The sequence below is a fragment of the Chironomus tepperi genome, unplaced genomic scaffold (assembly GCF_022539635.2).
Source record: "Chironomus tepperi strain 1889 unplaced genomic scaffold, CSIRO-AGI_Ctep_v1 contig_386, whole genome shotgun sequence".
Taxonomy (NCBI): domain Eukaryota; kingdom Metazoa; phylum Arthropoda; class Insecta; order Diptera; family Chironomidae; genus Chironomus; species Chironomus tepperi.
In genome coordinates this window covers 174,941-191,260 of record NW_027226508.1, presented here as the reverse complement: position 1 = coordinate 191,260, position 16,320 = coordinate 174,941, and the positions used below count along the sequence as shown (strand labels likewise).

Sequence of the window (16,320 nt, the reverse complement as noted above, 5' to 3'; positions counted from 1 at the left end):
CCCTTCAGAAAGCATGGCTGATAAGAATAATAAAGTCGTTTACTTACCTTAGAAAAATTGTTAATAATCTGCCAGAAAAGTGCATCGTGATTTATCTTAATCTTTAATAATGTTCTTATCCGTAAGTCTGATGTGAAGATATCGATTTATAGGTCCTGCAGATGTTTTTTCCTTGAGTTTCTATACTAAACTGAATTTTTCTTGGAAAATTAATTCTTTTGTTTTAATAAATTACAAAGTTCAAACTTTGAACACCACTTTTGAATTTTGAACTTCAGATACATTTTGAATCTTGAATGACCGTTACATTGAAATTCGATTCTCAATGCATAATTCAACGTATCCATGACAAATTTGTACAATGATATACGTTATTTAGTGGATCCAACTAAATTTTACTAAAATAAGTGATATTGTACGGTAGTAATTATTTATAAGAGTTTCGACATACTGTAAAAAAGAGAAAGTTTCCTTAAAAACCATTTGTTCGGACACACGAACAACAAATAAAGCTACGAATGACGGAAAATATATGATTAATAATAATTTTTATGCGCTTTCATTGATCACAGCATCTGATCAAATTGTTACTAGCTTTTCAGATGTGCATCATAATGATTTTTTATTGAATACTTTCATGATGTACTGTGATGTGATGCAAGACTTAATAAAGGGTATTTTTCTGCATTGGCATTTACCATTGAAAATGCATTGTCATGATACTGTGTCAATCAATACCAAGATGCACTAGAAAAATAGAAGAATGGTCTAAAGATCAACAGGTGATTTGTGTGATTCTCTCATTCCAATGTCCGCGTAGCCAAATTATTTTTGATACACATGAGAACACAAATTTTGTTGTCTTACACTACACAAACATAAATGTACCATTCGATTTACCACAGCCAAAAAAATTATATTTCGGATATTTTTTGCTCACAAATGTTAATCCATCGACGTTATGAATTGCCCAACACTGCCTGGCAGTAAGTAAGTATGAAAAAAAAATAATAGACATTACAGAAAGAGTATTTACCTAAAATTTGTTCGCGAAGCAAATCGAAGAAGTTTTTATGAAGTATCATTCGGAGTCTGATCGTGGACCATAGCAGACGTGTTTAACTAATTTTTTTTGGCTATTCGGTAGTTAGCCAGTAGTCATACATTCAAAAAAATATTTTTTAGTGAAAATAAAAGTAATTATTTTAAAATAAATAAAGTCATGGCACCAAATTCCATGAGTGAAGCTGGTACCAGTAGCAGTGGGACCTGTAATACAGTCAAGAAAGAGAAAACTGAACATGGTAAGGATATACAGTGGAATTATCAACAAGTGAAAAGCATCGACAGGATATAACAATCAAGAGCTTTCGATGTCCATTTTGGACAAAAGAAGTACTTTCATGTCCATTTTGGATTTTTCTAGACCGGAAAATAAACAATTACATCCAAGGACACTGTGCATGAACAAAGCATAAACAGTCAGTTTTTATATAAACGTAACCCATCGGATGAACTCAAAATAGTCAAAACTAATTTCTTTCTCAGTTCCAATTTTCAATTAAATTTCTTTTTTTTTTTCATAATTTCCATTTCTCATTTTTTTTTTAAATTTTCATTACTTTCTAAATTGAAGCTGCCACCAATTCACAGTGAAACTTCATAAATCATAAGCATCTCATGTCAATTTCCAAATTAAATTTTCTTTTATTAATTTCACGATTTCCTTCCTATATGATATAATCAATGTATGTACGTCAATCGATATAAACCTAATTTATTCTGCATCTTCAATAAGTGGCTTTAAACATTTGAGTATTTTGTTTAGTTTTAGAATTGACACTTTGCTATTTTAAGTCATACATGTATTATCTTCCTTATGGACTTTGCAGATTCTCGCTAGTTTTTTAAAAATATGTCATACATTCTTAACCAATTAGCTTTTCGAAATGTTTTGGTATTCTTATCCAAGGTGTTGATTTCATAAGATGTTTATGCATAAGATCATCAACAATTGTCTAGTTAGGAAGATGTGTCCTCATTCTATTTCATTTTTATAATTACAATAGATCTTGAATAAGCTTCAATATTTTATGGACATTATTTACGAGTTAATCTTCAATGAACAGCACAATCTGTCCGCTAGGATACTGCTACGTCACCGTATTTAAATTACATTTACAATTACAAAACAGTGAGGCACGATGTTGCCCTTACGGCACCGTAACAGTTGATTTCGACTCATTTTATGGAAATTATACAGTTTCCTTAATTTGTGCCGCTCGGATTTATTATTTATTTTATAAAAATTATCTTTTTTGAGCTTTAAAGACAAGACGGCGTGTGTTCTCAAATACCACAAAAGTGTCAGTGAGCCATAAAACACAAAATGAATGTTTAGTTAATTGGTAATTCACTTGTTCACACAAAGATAATTTGTTCATAATCATTTAACATTAAGTTAGTTCAAAACAAAACAAAAGTTGAAAGTTTAAAAATTTGACAGATTTTGAAAGGCTTAATCTTAAATTGGAAGGAGCACTTATGTCGCAAACCTTTTTCATACAATCCGTGTTTTTGGACATTTTAAAGCTTTAAATTACAATTACAAAACAGTGAGGTACGCATGTTGCCCTTACGGCACCGTAACAGTTGATTTCGAATTTTATGGGAAATACAGTTTCCTTCATTTGTGCCGCTCGGATTTATTATTTATTTTAAAAAATTATCTTGTTTGATTTAAAAAAGACGGCGTGTGTTCTCAAATATGTAGTGAGTCATAAAACACAAAATGAATGTTTAGTTAATTGGTATTTCTTGTTCACACAAAGATAATTTGTTCATATTTTGAAAATCCGTGTTATTTTAAAGCTAATTGTTTCACGCAGAATTAAAAAGGTCAATTAAATCAATGAAGAGCGAAACAATAACGCATACCCTCCTCAGATTGAATTATAAAGACATTTAACATTAAGTTATGGTCCAATTAAAAAGCTTTCTTATTAGAGTTAAAACAGTTTTGCTTTCTTTAATTTTGAAGGTTACTTTGATCAAAACAAAAGTTAAAAGTTTAATAATTTGACACATTTTGAAAGGCTTAATCTTAAATTGGAAGTAGCACTTAGGCAAATGAAGCTTAATGTTTTAATTAGTCTGCTTATCGAGGTTTTTAACTTCGACTTTAATAAAGTCATTTAAGAATTAATGAGACGCAAAAATCGCTTGATCATTGCTGACGTACTTGTAGCTCTTAAAGTAAAAATTACTAAGGATTAATAAAAAATCACCAAATATTTCGGAACTTCTAATTTCGGAAGCGTAGCAACTTTTTTTTGCTTTCCTGTAATTCTTTTAATTTGATGGAAAAACCCAAAGTACGTCGACATTAAATCTCTAAGTCATTTATCTTCTTATTGTTGTTTTGCTGAAAGTTTACCTTTCAAAATAATTAAGTATGGATGAAATGTGTAATAATTGCTCATATTAAATTAACACAGCATCATCATGGCAGACATAAGTATTTCGGCAACAACTTTTATTTGCGTGCATTTGCAATGTTTGTTTTGTTTGTTTTGCCATAAACACCTTTAATTAGCATATTTATAAGAGTTTTTGCCCGAGCGACATAAACGAAGAAGGCTTTGTTAATGCTCTTTCATTAACACCAAAAGGAAATCGTCTTCCTGTGCCATCCAAATGGCTGCTATATGTTGACAGTCACTTGTAGTCACTTGGATTTTTGGAAAGTCTCCAAGATTGTGATGCTTGAAATGGCATCCACTTGGATGCCACTATTGAGTGACAATCATTTGTCTGCCTTCTTCATTTATGTCTCTCGGGTTGTGATAAAGCCCTAAGCCTAAATAATTATGTACATAAGAAGAAATAGAGTGTTGCTAAGAATCCTTTTTCATGGATCACATCTGCGGCTTGTATTTATTACCTAAGTTGATCTTTAAACTCTTATCATTTGACTACTAAGTACAAAGCAATCAAAGCTTTTCTCAAGTTCCGCATTGAAGTATTCATATTTATTTACAAAAAAACGGTAGACTGCTATGGCAGAACAGTAAATAAACCACGAGTTTTAATACAAAGAATGAAAAATCCACTTATCATGAATGGATGGATGTACGTAAGCAGCATCACGTTTTTAATAATTTCATTAACAATTTTTCGAGAGTTTTATGATTAAACATTATTAATTAATGTTTGCGATTTGTATTTTCCATTATTTAATCTTAAATTTGAACCAAAAAAGTGGATTTCATAACACAATGAATTGTCTGCCTGTGACAGTGGTGCGCAACCTGTGTGTCGTGACACATTCGTGTGTTTCCGAAATTTTATCATAAAATCCATGAGATTCATGAAAATGCCATGGACATCATGCCGTGTGCGGTTTTGGTCATGGCTTACTGCCAAGATGTGCCGAATCACAAAGGTTACTCAACACTGGCCTATGATATAATGACGAAATGTTGCATTAAATGAGTATTTCTTTTTTGTAAAGTACTTACTCTTTCGCTTATTCAGAGATTTGTCATGTGTGCTTACCGCCGAAAAAAAAGTTATTTCAATCCACTACTATTACATCGTAACTAACATTTATGTGCGCATTTAAAATCTCTATTTTTTTTCGGTAACATTGAATTTTTTTTGGTAATTTTGTTGTTACCTAAGATCTTATAACAATCTGCGTACGTACATTTAAGACTTTTTTTATGAATGTACAAACCTCAATCACAACAAGTGTCATAATCGACCACCTGTCAAAAATTGCTTGCTGTTAAGCAACTAAGGATACTTTTACTAATTGCAATTGCAGTACATGCTGCTATAGTGTCGATGTATGCCGAAGCTATTAATATTATTGAACAATTCAATTTCTTGATGCTATTATTAAGTCCTTGCCTGTTAGTCATGTCACACAGAATTGCACAACACATTTCACAGAAGGTCATACACTCAATAATTGTTTGTGTTTTAAAGTGAAAATTTATTTATGATCTGAGGTGACGATTGCAATGAAGATATCTAACTATAATGTAAAGCTCATCGTCCGAAATTGCATATGCAATGTGCAATAAAATAAATACAAATAATAAAGTTTTTATTGCTAAATGTTCATAAATATTTAATTTTTGTGATCAAAAGTTCACTTTTTACCATTTCTACGCGCGTATATATCCTAAAGTGCAAGATTGTTCACGTGCCATACCTCAACCAACACATGAATACAAGAAACAAAAAGTATAAATAGATTTAAAGTCATTATTCATATGCTTTATTCATTCACAGACGTACCAAACTTAGGCGAAGGTCAAGTGGAATGGACATGGACGTGGAGGGACATAAAACCTTTGAATACAGCCGTACTGATATATCTTCACATTGCTGGAATACAAGCGTTTTTTAATATGCCAAGCTGTTGGCAAACGTATCTATTCCAATTTATAATTCTCCTTGGATCTGGCTTTGGCGTAAGTATTTTGTTGTTATGAAATTTCTTTTTATAAAGCTATAACTTAAAATTTAATCATCTTTACAATATAATAATAATATAGGTAACTGCTGGAAGTCATAGATATTTTACACATAAATCCTACAGAGCTAATTCACCATTAAGATATTTCTTAATCTTCCTTCAAACTCTATCGGCTCAAGAAGACATCATCAAATGGGTGCGTGATCATCGAGTCCATCATAAGTTCACAGACACAAATGCAGATCCACACAAGTAATTTCATCCTCTATTGAGTTTTAATGATCTAGCAATTCTAAAATTTAATTATTCTATAGTTCCACTAGAGGATTCTTCTTCTCACATATGGGATGGCTGTTTATTAGAAAACATCCTGATGTCACCACATTCGGAAAGAAAGTTGACATGAGTGATTTGGAAAATGACAAGTTCTTGCTCTTCCACAAAAAGTATGACTACCTTTATACCTTTAAACTGCTTAAAAATTAACGAAATTTCCTAATTTTAACAGAATTTACATGCCAGCATCATGGATCGTTGCATTCATTGGACCAATTTGTATTTGCTACTATGCTTGGGGTGAAGACTTCATGTGCGCATATTACTTGAATATGCTTCGTTACATCTTGGGCCTTCATGTAAATTGGAGCATTAACTCATTCGCTCACATTGTTGGAAACCGTCCATATGACAAGTAAGCAATTTAGGTTATGCAACATCCTTAATATTATCTGACTAATATTTAAATTACAGAAATAATTCATCAAGAGACAGTCCACTTTTCGGATTCCTTGCTTTTGGAGAAGGTAAGTTTGATCTTTACCTTTATGTCTATGTCCAACATACTTATTGACAATTTCCAATTTCTTTCCAGGATGGCATAACTTCCACCACGCTTTCCCATGGGATTATAAGGTATAGTAATGTCATTATACTCAATGATTCATAATATTAATTAAAATGTTATGCTTTACAGACTGGCGAAAGAGGAGATTACTTCACCAATTTCTCATGCATCTTCATTGACTTCTTTGCATGGCTTGGTAAATATTTTAATAAATTACGAAAAATTTCAACAAAATTACTAATTTCTGCTTAATATCTAGGCTGGGCAACTGATTTGAAAATTGTTCCAGACGAAGTCATTAAAGCTCGTGTATTAAGAACTGGTGATGGATCACATCCATACAGCATTGAAGCAAGAAAGAAGAATCCTAATTTCCAGGAGGAACTTAAGAATAATAATGAAGGCGAAAGAGACTTGGATCATTTCTGGGGATGGGGTGATGGAGATATGGCTAAAGAAGATTTAGCTGGAGTTGATATCAAGCATAAGCATTATGAATAAATTTAATTAAAATAATTTTTGGTATGGGAGAAAACAAGTGTACATATGATTTTTAATATGATCTTTATAGTTTTATTTTGGATTATAAAAACCTCTTTTTTATAAAATTATCAATGCATTTTTAATATAACTTGATTAATTCATCACTAACAGCACTAGGTGTTAAAATTCCCAAATCAGTAAAAATTAATGTAATAAAGAGTGGAGGTGTATAGTCAACAAGAGGATGTGCATTTCTTGAGTTACTTCCATCACTAATTTTTTGAATATAATTGTAATTGTTCGGTATATCTTTTTGATTCAATGGATATAGACGTGAAAATTTGAAACTTTCTGTCAGCACATAAAATGGTTTGCTCATTTCCTTTGCACATAAGGCCGTTGTGTATGTTCCAATTCGATTTATTATTCCTCCAGATTCCATTACTCCTTCGGCACCTGTTTGAATTATTAAAGAAATTATTATTAATTAGTGTTGGATCATTCAATAAGTGATCTTTGATCTAAAGCATGTTGTGAAATTCAAATAGGCATTTCTTGACCTTCAAGGTAATTATACTTGAATAAAAATCGTAAACAACTAGAAAAGTCTGCCGCATACCATGTCGGAAGCTTCAAGAAGGAAAAATCAATCTTTACTTACCACAAAACACAAAATCAATGCTTTCCATTATGTAGCCAATAGAAGCATCGAGTATGAGAGTCGAATCTATATTGAGCTTTTTCAGATCTTCGACCATTTGGAAGCCTTCATTGTCAATGGAACTCATTGTGACAAAGACATTAAAGTGTTTGTTCTGTGCTGCTGCTGCTTTCAATGCCTCATAAACGACACGAGATTTGCCAATTGTTAAAATTCTACAGCCATCAGTAATGAAATCAACAGCATGTCTAGCAATTACATCTCGGCTACATAACAGCTTCTTTAGGAATGTCTGTCCTCTATTCGTCATAATTTTCTTAACTTCGTCCATCGTAAATCTATCTACTTTTGGAGATGATATAGTCAAGATGAAACACATGAACAGCTCACAGGAACTAGCAATTGATGTAATTGGTCTACCGCTTTTCTTCAGGACACCGATTGCCGACTTGATTGTATTCACCAATTCTTGAATCGTGCAGACTAAAGAGAAATGTAAATAAAAGTATTATTTTCGGTAAAATTGACAAAATTTTTTTGCTGGATCTTACAGTTTGACTTTTCCAAGACCAAGAGAAGCGTTTTGATGGCAGCGATTCCATTTGATATATCCTTATCATTATCAACAATGTTTAAAAAATTATTAATAATCGATTCATCATCCATATTAACTTAATTTTATAAATTAAATGTTACTTTCTTATTTCATCAGTCGAAGTTCAAAAAAAGTTCAAAATGGGATGTGAAACTACGCGAATCGATTCCGTAAGAAAAATATAAAATTGTTCTGTTCAATTCTCTTCTGATTTTACAGCTCACAAAAAAAAATTAAAAGTTAATTATAATACAGGCATATTAAAAGGTGTAAAACAGGTAAATATTAAAGTTTATGACGAAAAAGTTTCGAAAAAACAAAGTTGGCTATAAAAAGTGTATATAAAAGTTGAAAAAATTCAATTTCAAATCAATCGCCATTTCTTTAAAAATCAAATACAGTCAAGTACAGTGACGACTGAAAATGTAAAAAAAAGTTCACACACATTGAAGAAGATTTAACAATAATAATAATAAAGAAAAATATTTTCTCTATTTTTCCCATTTCCAGCTCTTCAAATCACGGAAATTAAGTGCAATATCAATATATATTTTTTAAATAATCGTTCTTGTATGGTGAGTAAGCTTTTTCTTTATTATTTTTCATCAATTTTAAACCATCCATAATTATCCATCAATTTTAAAATTAATTAATGAAGTAGAGATTATTAGTAAAATACAATGATTATCAGCAATCTCATAGGCTGTTGATAAAAACCCACAAAAATTCGATAGTCTAGCATTATGCTTGAAATGTTGATAACGTAAACTCGAACGTCATATTTTATCAATAATAATAAACATCTTGGGGTTCTTTCTATTTTTTTTTCTTCAAAAACTTGGCATTGGCTAGATGATAGATAGATAAATAGAAGATGTGTGTTTGTACCAATAATCATCTGATTCATGCTTTTGAAAAAAATATTGAGTATTTCGTACAAAAAGGAAACATTTAAGCTTTGAAGAAAAATATATAATATTGTTAAATGCAACGTCTTATGATTATCATGTGATCGTTTAATGATTTTATATTACTTACTTTCGTTTATTTATTTTTATCACTTAAATTTTCATTTACGTATTCATTTAAAGAATGAATTCAGTTCAATACGATTTAATTCTAGAATAATGTATAAATATATATATGTGAAGGAATATCATTAATATATTTTTCGTTTGCGTACTTTATGAGTTCTCATTGACTGCTTTACATTAATTAGCATACAATTTGACGACTCAAACTTGTTTAAATTATTCACTTTGTACGATTATCTAAGCATAGTAAATTTATCAAGGTCCATTAATCTACGTGTTTCCGGGACGACTTATAGACATTACAAACTAAAAAGTTCCGTTAGAAAAACAATCAAGGTTCATCGTGTTACATACTAAACGTCCTTGAGCGAACTTAATAACCGAAATGCGCCTCTGGCAAAAATCGTACGCCTCCAGTGACTTACATTTTATATTCGTTACAATTCAATGCCCTCAAAAGTTTTTTTATTTTTTATTTTTTGTATTTAAACAAAAGTATTCTACTTCCTCTAATTTTCCACATATACGTTTGTATAGGAAAGTTTTCGTCTTATTATTAATGGGGCAGACTTCTTTGATAAGGTACACTTTAAAAGATATACACTAGCCAAGGTCATTGGATTTTGAAAAAGACAAAAAGAAAAATTGGCGGAAGTAAATTAAGCACGAAAAAAAGAATCTTCGAAGATAAAATAAGTCGTACGAAAAGGCAAAATTCATTGTCGTCTCTTTGTTGTATTCTCATTCTTTACATTTACTAAATAAATGAGTCAATGTAAATTTTTTATTGTTCAATTTTTCCTCCTTAATGTTGTAAACTAACGCTCACGAGTCAAAATGCTGAATGTTTTACACGTAAAGTATTGTTTTGTATATAGCATGCAACATGCTATACGTAGAAATGTATTAGTAGTAGGATGATGATTCGAAATATTTTTATACAATTTTTCATACAAAGAGTCATTTTACTTTTGAAAGTCGTCTAGTAGAGTTCAAATCGAGCAAAAATATTTTTGATATAAAATAATTAAATAAATGGTTAAAAAGTCACTTGAAATCGTTTTAAAATAATCTTAAAAGTGTGATATTTAACGTGTGTGTATTTTTATCAAGACTAAAGGATTAATAAAGCATTTAATTTGAGCTCTAAAGTGGATTGAAAAAAAAAAAGTAAAAAAAAATATATATATGTGCTGCTTACATAAATGAAAGAAAAAAAAGATTCATACATTTTGTATAGAGGAAACAAAGAAATTAAAATTTTGTGTACTAGCTGAATAAACAAAGACAAAAAAAATATAAAGTGCTAAAAAAGTCTACCTTCATCTTATCACCTGCCCCAAATATTGGCAAAAATAATAAAATAAATACGAGGATTAATTTATTTTTTTACGTAAGTCATCGTTTATTCATAATTTCGTAATTGCGCTTTAAAATGTATTGCGAAGTTAACATAAAGTAAAGTTTTTTTTTTTCATCATTAAAATGAAAAAGTTCGACGCAATAAAGAAACACATGCACAAGTCTATTGTGGCACATGAATTAACAAAAAAAAATTATTAATAATCTATAATATAAATCAAAAAATATTAAGGAAATGTCCTAAATATCCCAAATATTTCGTCAGGTTTTTTTGCTACAGCCAAACAAAAGAATGTTGAAATTGAGATTTTTTTTTCTTTATAATTTTAGATGAAGTCTTTAATATCTATCTATCTACATGTTAAAAAAAACCTAACACGTAGGAAAGAAGAGAAGAAAATGAACATTGGGTTGTTTTAGTTTCCTCAGTAGATATACATTCACATATATATATAAATATATGTGTATAAAATTCACTACTTTACAGTTACTATTTCGAAAAATCAACCAATACACTAGCGTAGCAATAATAATGATGAAGATATTCGAAAAAGAAATTAAAATGTATATAATTATGAAGGCAATGCTTCTTTTGCTCATTCAATCGTTCAATTATTTCCTTTGCCAAGAAATTAAGTCTAGCAATCAGGAAATTTCCCCAAAATTTATACATATTTCATGATGCTGATGATGACTAATCCCCTTTATCACTCAAAACACAAATATTTTTGTTTTTGTCTTTTACGTCTTTTTCACGTTTATTGTACGTAATCAATGACTTATTTGAATTTCTGAGAAAAAAAAAATACGAATGAAGTTTCGTCACGTTTTTCAATGTGTTGGGAGATTCAGCATGAAATAAAACATTTGCAAGTGAAATAAGTTATCATAAATTTATTATTGTGTTATTTCCAAAATGCTTAATAGTGTGATGTTTACGTCAGAAACAGTCTCTATATTAATTAAATATAATTTAATGTTTTTCATTCAACAATATTGTTTGCAAAAAAATGTTTAAAATTAGGGTCCATAAGTCAAGTTTTTAAGAATATCAAGAGAAGTAAATAGGATTTTGTGGAGCTTTAGACTCAAATTTTCTTCAACTAATTAGTGAATTTTCGTCTTAACAAGAAAAAATAAAATATAAATTCAAAACATTCATGAATTCGTAAACAAGCTTGCGAAATTCGTGTTGTTTGCGTTTGGCTCGTGTAGACATACAAAAAAAAAGTGATGATCTTCTTATCCATTGTTTGTGATTTTTTTTAGATAAAATGCGAAGAAAAAAAAAAGAGTTGAAATGAAACGGATATATTTTGCATAAAAGTATTATGTCTATTAAATGCAAGTGAATTTAAGTCATTGACAAATAATGACGAATGTTTGAGAATAGAGGAACTGACGAACTATTTTAATTGTTTTATTGTGACGATAAGAATTTAATATTTTCTTATTGGATACACGTCACTTGTGAAGACGCTCTTAATCAAATTTTCAAATGACTTTGCTGAAACCTTGTGCAGAAGTAAAAAAAATATGCGTAACGTTGAGATAATCTCCTTAAGACAAACTTCCACATTGACTATAATACAATTTAATTTCGCAATATTGTTGAATTCTGAAAGCTTCTTAATGATGTTGTATTACTATAGAAAAAATTCCTTGACCTATTTAGCTATATTATTAAGAGATTTATATGCTTTGTAATCATTTAAAAGTTTGTGTTGCTGTTAATATTCAATTAGGAACAGAGCTCGAAATAGACTCGGATTTTATGCGGAAAAGTCTTCTCAAGTTGACCTCGAGGTCTGATTAGTACCCTGACAGACAATGAGCATACTTACCTAAATGACCATTAAACAGGATGTACACTGAATCAATATAATTGAGCCTGCTCAATTTTGAGACCATACTCATGAACATGCTCAATTTTGAGAGCATACTCATGAGCATTCTTGTTGTCTGTTCGACATACTTAACGGAATTTTGAATTTAATTCTAAAAACTGGATAATAAATGTTCCTAAGTTACTAAGAGGATTTTTGAGTGTCTAAATCAGTCCTTAACATGATTTATTGAGGCACAATAATTTGCTCGATCTTGAAGCTTCAATACTTCAAACGTGGACAAAAGAAAATAATCCAAACAGCTATGAGATTCAAAAAAAAAACTTGCTGCATGATCTTGAAGTAAAAATAATCACTATCCGTGCCAAATATGCGCCTTAATGACATGATTAATCTATTTACTTGGTTATTTTCATTACCACAGTATATATGCATACTTTTTGATGATTATAATAGAATGAAGTAAATTATATAAAAAAAAAATTGATGGTTGCACACTTTTAGAAAACTATTTTCGTTATTTATTTATATAACTCCTATATTCATATATATATTATCGTCTTGTTTATTTACAGAAATCAAATTAGAGCATCAGTAACCAAAATAAACATAATAAAAAAAAGTAGTTGGTGAAGAATAATGATGATATGAGAACAATAATAGTAAAAACTTGATAATTCATAAAAATATTTCATCGAATATAGAAGTGAAAAGGAAGAAGTGTTATTTTGGACATAACTTTTTAGACAAAAAAGGAGAAAAAAAAGACATTTAAAATTGTGTTGAGTGTTTATCAGAGATAATAATTCTCTCAATATAAAGTATACATCAAGTATATTTAGAATAATATTAAATTCATTAAAAAAACAAAAAAATATATAAATAAACAAATATGGAACGCGAATCAAATATGCAAACCATGTGCCGATCTGGCTGCGGATTTTATGGCAATCCAGCTCAAGATGGATTATGTTCAGTATGCTTTAAAGTAAGTTTATTTACCTATATTAAGGTATTTCATTTTATGGGTTCAAATCCCTCGAAACAAAGATGATTGTGACAAGCAAAAATATATGTCACAGCTGACGACCAATGACACTCAATTCTAAAGAATTTATTATTTACTTAATATTTCAGGATGCACTAAAAAAGAAACAACAACCTCCAGTTAGTACATGCACGCCAAGTCAAGGTACTGCAAATAATTCAACACAACAACAAAATAGTAATCAAAGCACTGCCGCATCATCACAATCGACACCAAAACATGTCGTCGTTGAACATAACACAGCACAACCAACAGTTTTAATTCATAATCAGTCTGCAGATGTAAGTTTTCATTTCTTTTTTTTTTTTTTTGAGTATGAAATTGTCATAAACATATAATAAAATCTCATAATTTGCAATTATACAGAAATCAATCCCAGAAGAATGTGCAGGAACAAGTAATCAAGACGACGATGGAGATAAGGATGCCAAAAAGAAAAAGAATAGATGTTTTACATGTCGCAAGAAGGTTGGCTTGACAGGTGAGTCCAGAAACTATTTTTTGACACTTGAAATTGAAACTAATGATGATGATTTTTATTTTAGGATTTGAATGTAGATGCGGTGGCTTATATTGTGCAATCCATCGATATAGTGACAAACATGAATGCAGTTTTGATTATCGAGAACATGGTGCAGCTGAAATTCGACGAAACAATCCGGTCGTTATTGGCGAAAAGATTCAAAAGATTTGAACGTTCTTTCAATTAAATTGAATAGTTTTCAGCAGTAACTCCAAATAGAAAATAATAACAGACGATAGTTCTTTTTTCCTCTCCTATTTTGTCTCTTATGTTTTGCGCTATCGTTGTGCCATGTTTATATTTTGCAACCATACAAAATTTTTTTATATTTTTTCTTTCCTTCTAAAATAATTTTTGCTTGAAAAGAAGAAATAAGAAAAAAAGAGAGAGAACGAATATGAGAAAAAAAGAAAAGTATATTGAGATGCACACCTATTTTTTTTTTTTGTTTTTCGTGAAGTGAATTATTTTTTAGGGAAACGATATTCATACCATAGCCAATGTGTCTGATTCTTTAACTTCATAATCATCGTAGTCTTATTTGCTCTTTTTTTTGTTCGTTGAAAATCTTTTTTTTTAAAAAAAAAATGGAAATTATGCAATTTATTGGGGTACATTATTATTATCATTACTATAATTATTAATTTACAACATTATTTTACTATTATTTGAACACTTTTTTTTTGTTAAGGATGAAGTTTAGAAATAATTTTGAATTTGAACAAGTGTTATGTATTAAAAAAAAAAGAAAAGAGATGAAGAAAAAACGAATCGCGTATATAAAAAAAATTGAAGTGGGGGGAGGATATGTAAGTAAATATTAACAACTTATGAAATTAGCGAAAAAGTTTCAATTTTCTTTTTTTATATGAAAAAAAAATCATAAAACATAATTTGATATTTGGATTACCCTAGCAGGCAATTAGTGTTTCTCAGATAATGATAAAATTGTGAGTGAATGTACTCAGTGTGATTGCTGTCTCACTATTAAAGTAGAATCGAGGAGAGTTTAGAGAAAATCATTGAAATTTGTCATACGTGCTTTTGTGTGCAAAGGGAAAAACGTACGTACGTAAGGAAAAATTACGTACGCTAAATTTGCTTTACGTATTTTCACGTACGTTATCTGATTACGTAAGCAGAGTTTACGTATACGTCAATGATTTTCTCTACCTTTTTTTACCTCTAAAATCTACTATTAAGTCACTCCGAGTGAGGATAATGATTGCCTGCTAGAGTTGATGAATGAAAACATGAGTTAGATAAATATATAATAATGTAAATGAAAACAATACATAGATTTCTTGTGTCAAGTACATTTATAGTTTGTAATTCGTTTTTAAATTTTTTTTAAACATTAGAAAATTTTAGAGGTATTTTGCTTGGCACCGTAATTGTGACCATTTTACAGTCACAATTTTGAGTGTTCACTCAGAACACTTTTTCCTTCGATAATAATTTATTAATTCTACTTGAGTTTAGCCTAAAGCATAAAGAAAAACGACATTTCAAAATTTCCAATAAAAAAAGTATTTGTAAAAGCTTTATAAACATACATCTACAGACAGAAACAACATAATATTTGTTTTTTTATTAAAGACTGTCTACGGTCATCAAAAGCAATTCGTGAAGAGTTGCAGCATCAATATATCGTCAATTCAAAAGAATACAGCTGAAAAGTCATCCAATTACCGTCCTTAATATTTGCAAAAACTACATACGAGAATTAGGATGATTGTGATTATAAGTGTATCATATTTTGCTAACCAAATGCCCCTAAAATTTTCTATTGTTTAAATTCTACACGATAAAGAGTTGTTGAATCGATTGGAAGCTGACTGGGTTAGTCTGCACACTCTTATCAAGTACACGAGCATTTGTGTATGGCATGTGCATATTGCCAAAAACAGCCTGAAATAAGGTCTAAGAAGACAATTCTACGACAACATGATGGCAACGATGTTTGCAACTGTTTCAGTGACGTGATGATGTCGTAGGATTGTCTGGACTATTTTAGTGTCTGGCTGCAGATAAACTCGAGTCAGCTTCGAAACGATCCACGATCAGCAGAAACTTTTTGAGCGAAACTATACAGCAGAAAAAGAAACACAGTTTAAAGAGAATATGGCTTAATAGATTGGTTTGTAATGTTTGTAAAATATTCGTTTTATGTTCCATACTCTTTATGTCCTTTAAAAAATTTTTGTTTGTTTTTTCGTTCAATTGTGAAAGATGAAAAGCAAAAGCAAAAAGTATAGAATTTGAAAATTTTGTAAAAAAAAAAAAAAACTAAGTTTATTTGGAAAGTAAGAATCAAGGATTGATGCATATAGAATGAGAGTTTATAAGCATAAATGAGCAATTTTTTTAATCTATCAGAAATATATCTATCAGCTAGCTACTTCATGAAATGAAATCGGCAATTAGTGAGGGGT

At 30.0% G+C, this 16,320-nt stretch overlaps 3 protein-coding genes across 4 annotated transcripts; 2 read left to right on the top strand and 1 right to left on the bottom strand.

Moving 5' to 3' along the window:
* The first annotated feature begins 1,073 nt into the window (after positions 1 to 1,073).
* Positions 1,074 to 6,943, top strand: LOC139096326 (acyl-CoA Delta(11) desaturase-like). The gene is made up of 9 exons (XM_070648018.1): positions 1,074 to 1,304; positions 5,302 to 5,483; positions 5,568 to 5,740; positions 5,803 to 5,934; positions 5,997 to 6,179; positions 6,239 to 6,291; positions 6,360 to 6,400; positions 6,462 to 6,528; positions 6,592 to 6,943. Exons 1-9 carry the CDS (start codon positions 1,223 to 1,225, stop codon positions 6,831 to 6,833), a joined length of 1,155 nt encoding a protein of 384 aa, XP_070504119.1. The 5' UTR covers positions 1,074 to 1,222; the 3' UTR covers positions 6,834 to 6,943.
* Positions 6,878 to 8,209, bottom strand: eIF2Balpha (eukaryotic translation initiation factor 2B subunit alpha). The gene is made up of 3 exons (XM_070648019.1): positions 8,028 to 8,209; positions 7,477 to 7,959; positions 6,878 to 7,271 (listed from the first exon to the last, which is right to left on the bottom strand). Exons 1-3 carry the CDS (start codon positions 8,140 to 8,142, stop codon positions 6,955 to 6,957), a joined length of 915 nt encoding a protein of 304 aa, XP_070504120.1. The 5' UTR covers positions 8,143 to 8,209; the 3' UTR covers positions 6,878 to 6,954.
* Positions 8,210 to 8,272: 63 nt separating this feature from the next.
* On the top strand, positions 8,273 to 15,201 carry drn (doctor no). Of its 2 annotated transcripts, XM_070648021.1 has the most exons (6): positions 8,273 to 8,349; positions 8,582 to 8,646; positions 12,890 to 13,302; positions 13,452 to 13,643; positions 13,729 to 13,843; positions 13,908 to 15,201. In XM_070648021.1, the coding sequence occupies exons 3-6, from the start codon at positions 13,207 to 13,209 to the stop codon at positions 14,054 to 14,056; spliced, it is 552 nt and encodes a 183-aa protein (XP_070504122.1). In that variant the 5' UTR covers positions 8,273 to 8,349; positions 8,582 to 8,646; positions 12,890 to 13,206; the 3' UTR covers positions 14,057 to 15,201. The 2 variants fall into 2 exon arrangements, with proteins under 2 accessions (XP_070504122.1, XP_070504121.1); XM_070648020.1 differs by lacking the exons at positions 8,273 to 8,349; positions 8,582 to 8,646 and adding an exon at positions 10,090 to 10,498.
* Positions 15,202 to 16,320: the final 1,119 nt, after the last annotated feature.

Coding starts and splice junctions, on each gene's coding strand:
- eIF2Balpha (XM_070648019.1), bottom strand. CDS start 8,142: ATGGATGATGAATCGATTATTAATAATTTTTTAAACATTGTTGATAAT. Junction 7,960..8,027: donor GGTCTTGGAAAAGTCAAACT/GTAAGATCCAGC, acceptor ATTTCTCTTTAG/TCTGCACGATTCAAGAATTG. Junction 7,272..7,476: donor CATTGATTTTGTGTTTTGTG/GTAAGTAAAGAT, acceptor TAATTCAAACAG/GTGCCGAAGGAGTAATGGAA.
- drn (XM_070648021.1), top strand. CDS start 13,207: ATGGAACGCGAATCAAATATGCAAACCATGTGCCGATCTGGCTGCGGA. Junction 13,303..13,451: donor TATGTTCAGTATGCTTTAAA/GTAAGTTTATTT, acceptor TTAATATTTCAG/GATGCACTAAAAAAGAAACA. Junction 13,844..13,907: donor CAAGAAGGTTGGCTTGACAG/GTGAGTCCAGAA, acceptor TTTTTATTTTAG/GATTTGAATGTAGATGCGGT.
- LOC139096326 (XM_070648018.1), top strand. CDS start 1,223: ATGGCACCAAATTCCATGAGTGAAGCTGGTACCAGTAGCAGTGGGACC. Junction 6,292..6,359: donor ATTCCTTGCTTTTGGAGAAG/GTAAGTTTGATC, acceptor ATTTCTTTCCAG/GATGGCATAACTTCCACCAC. Junction 6,529..6,591: donor TGACTTCTTTGCATGGCTTG/GTAAATATTTTA, acceptor CTTAATATCTAG/GCTGGGCAACTGATTTGAAA.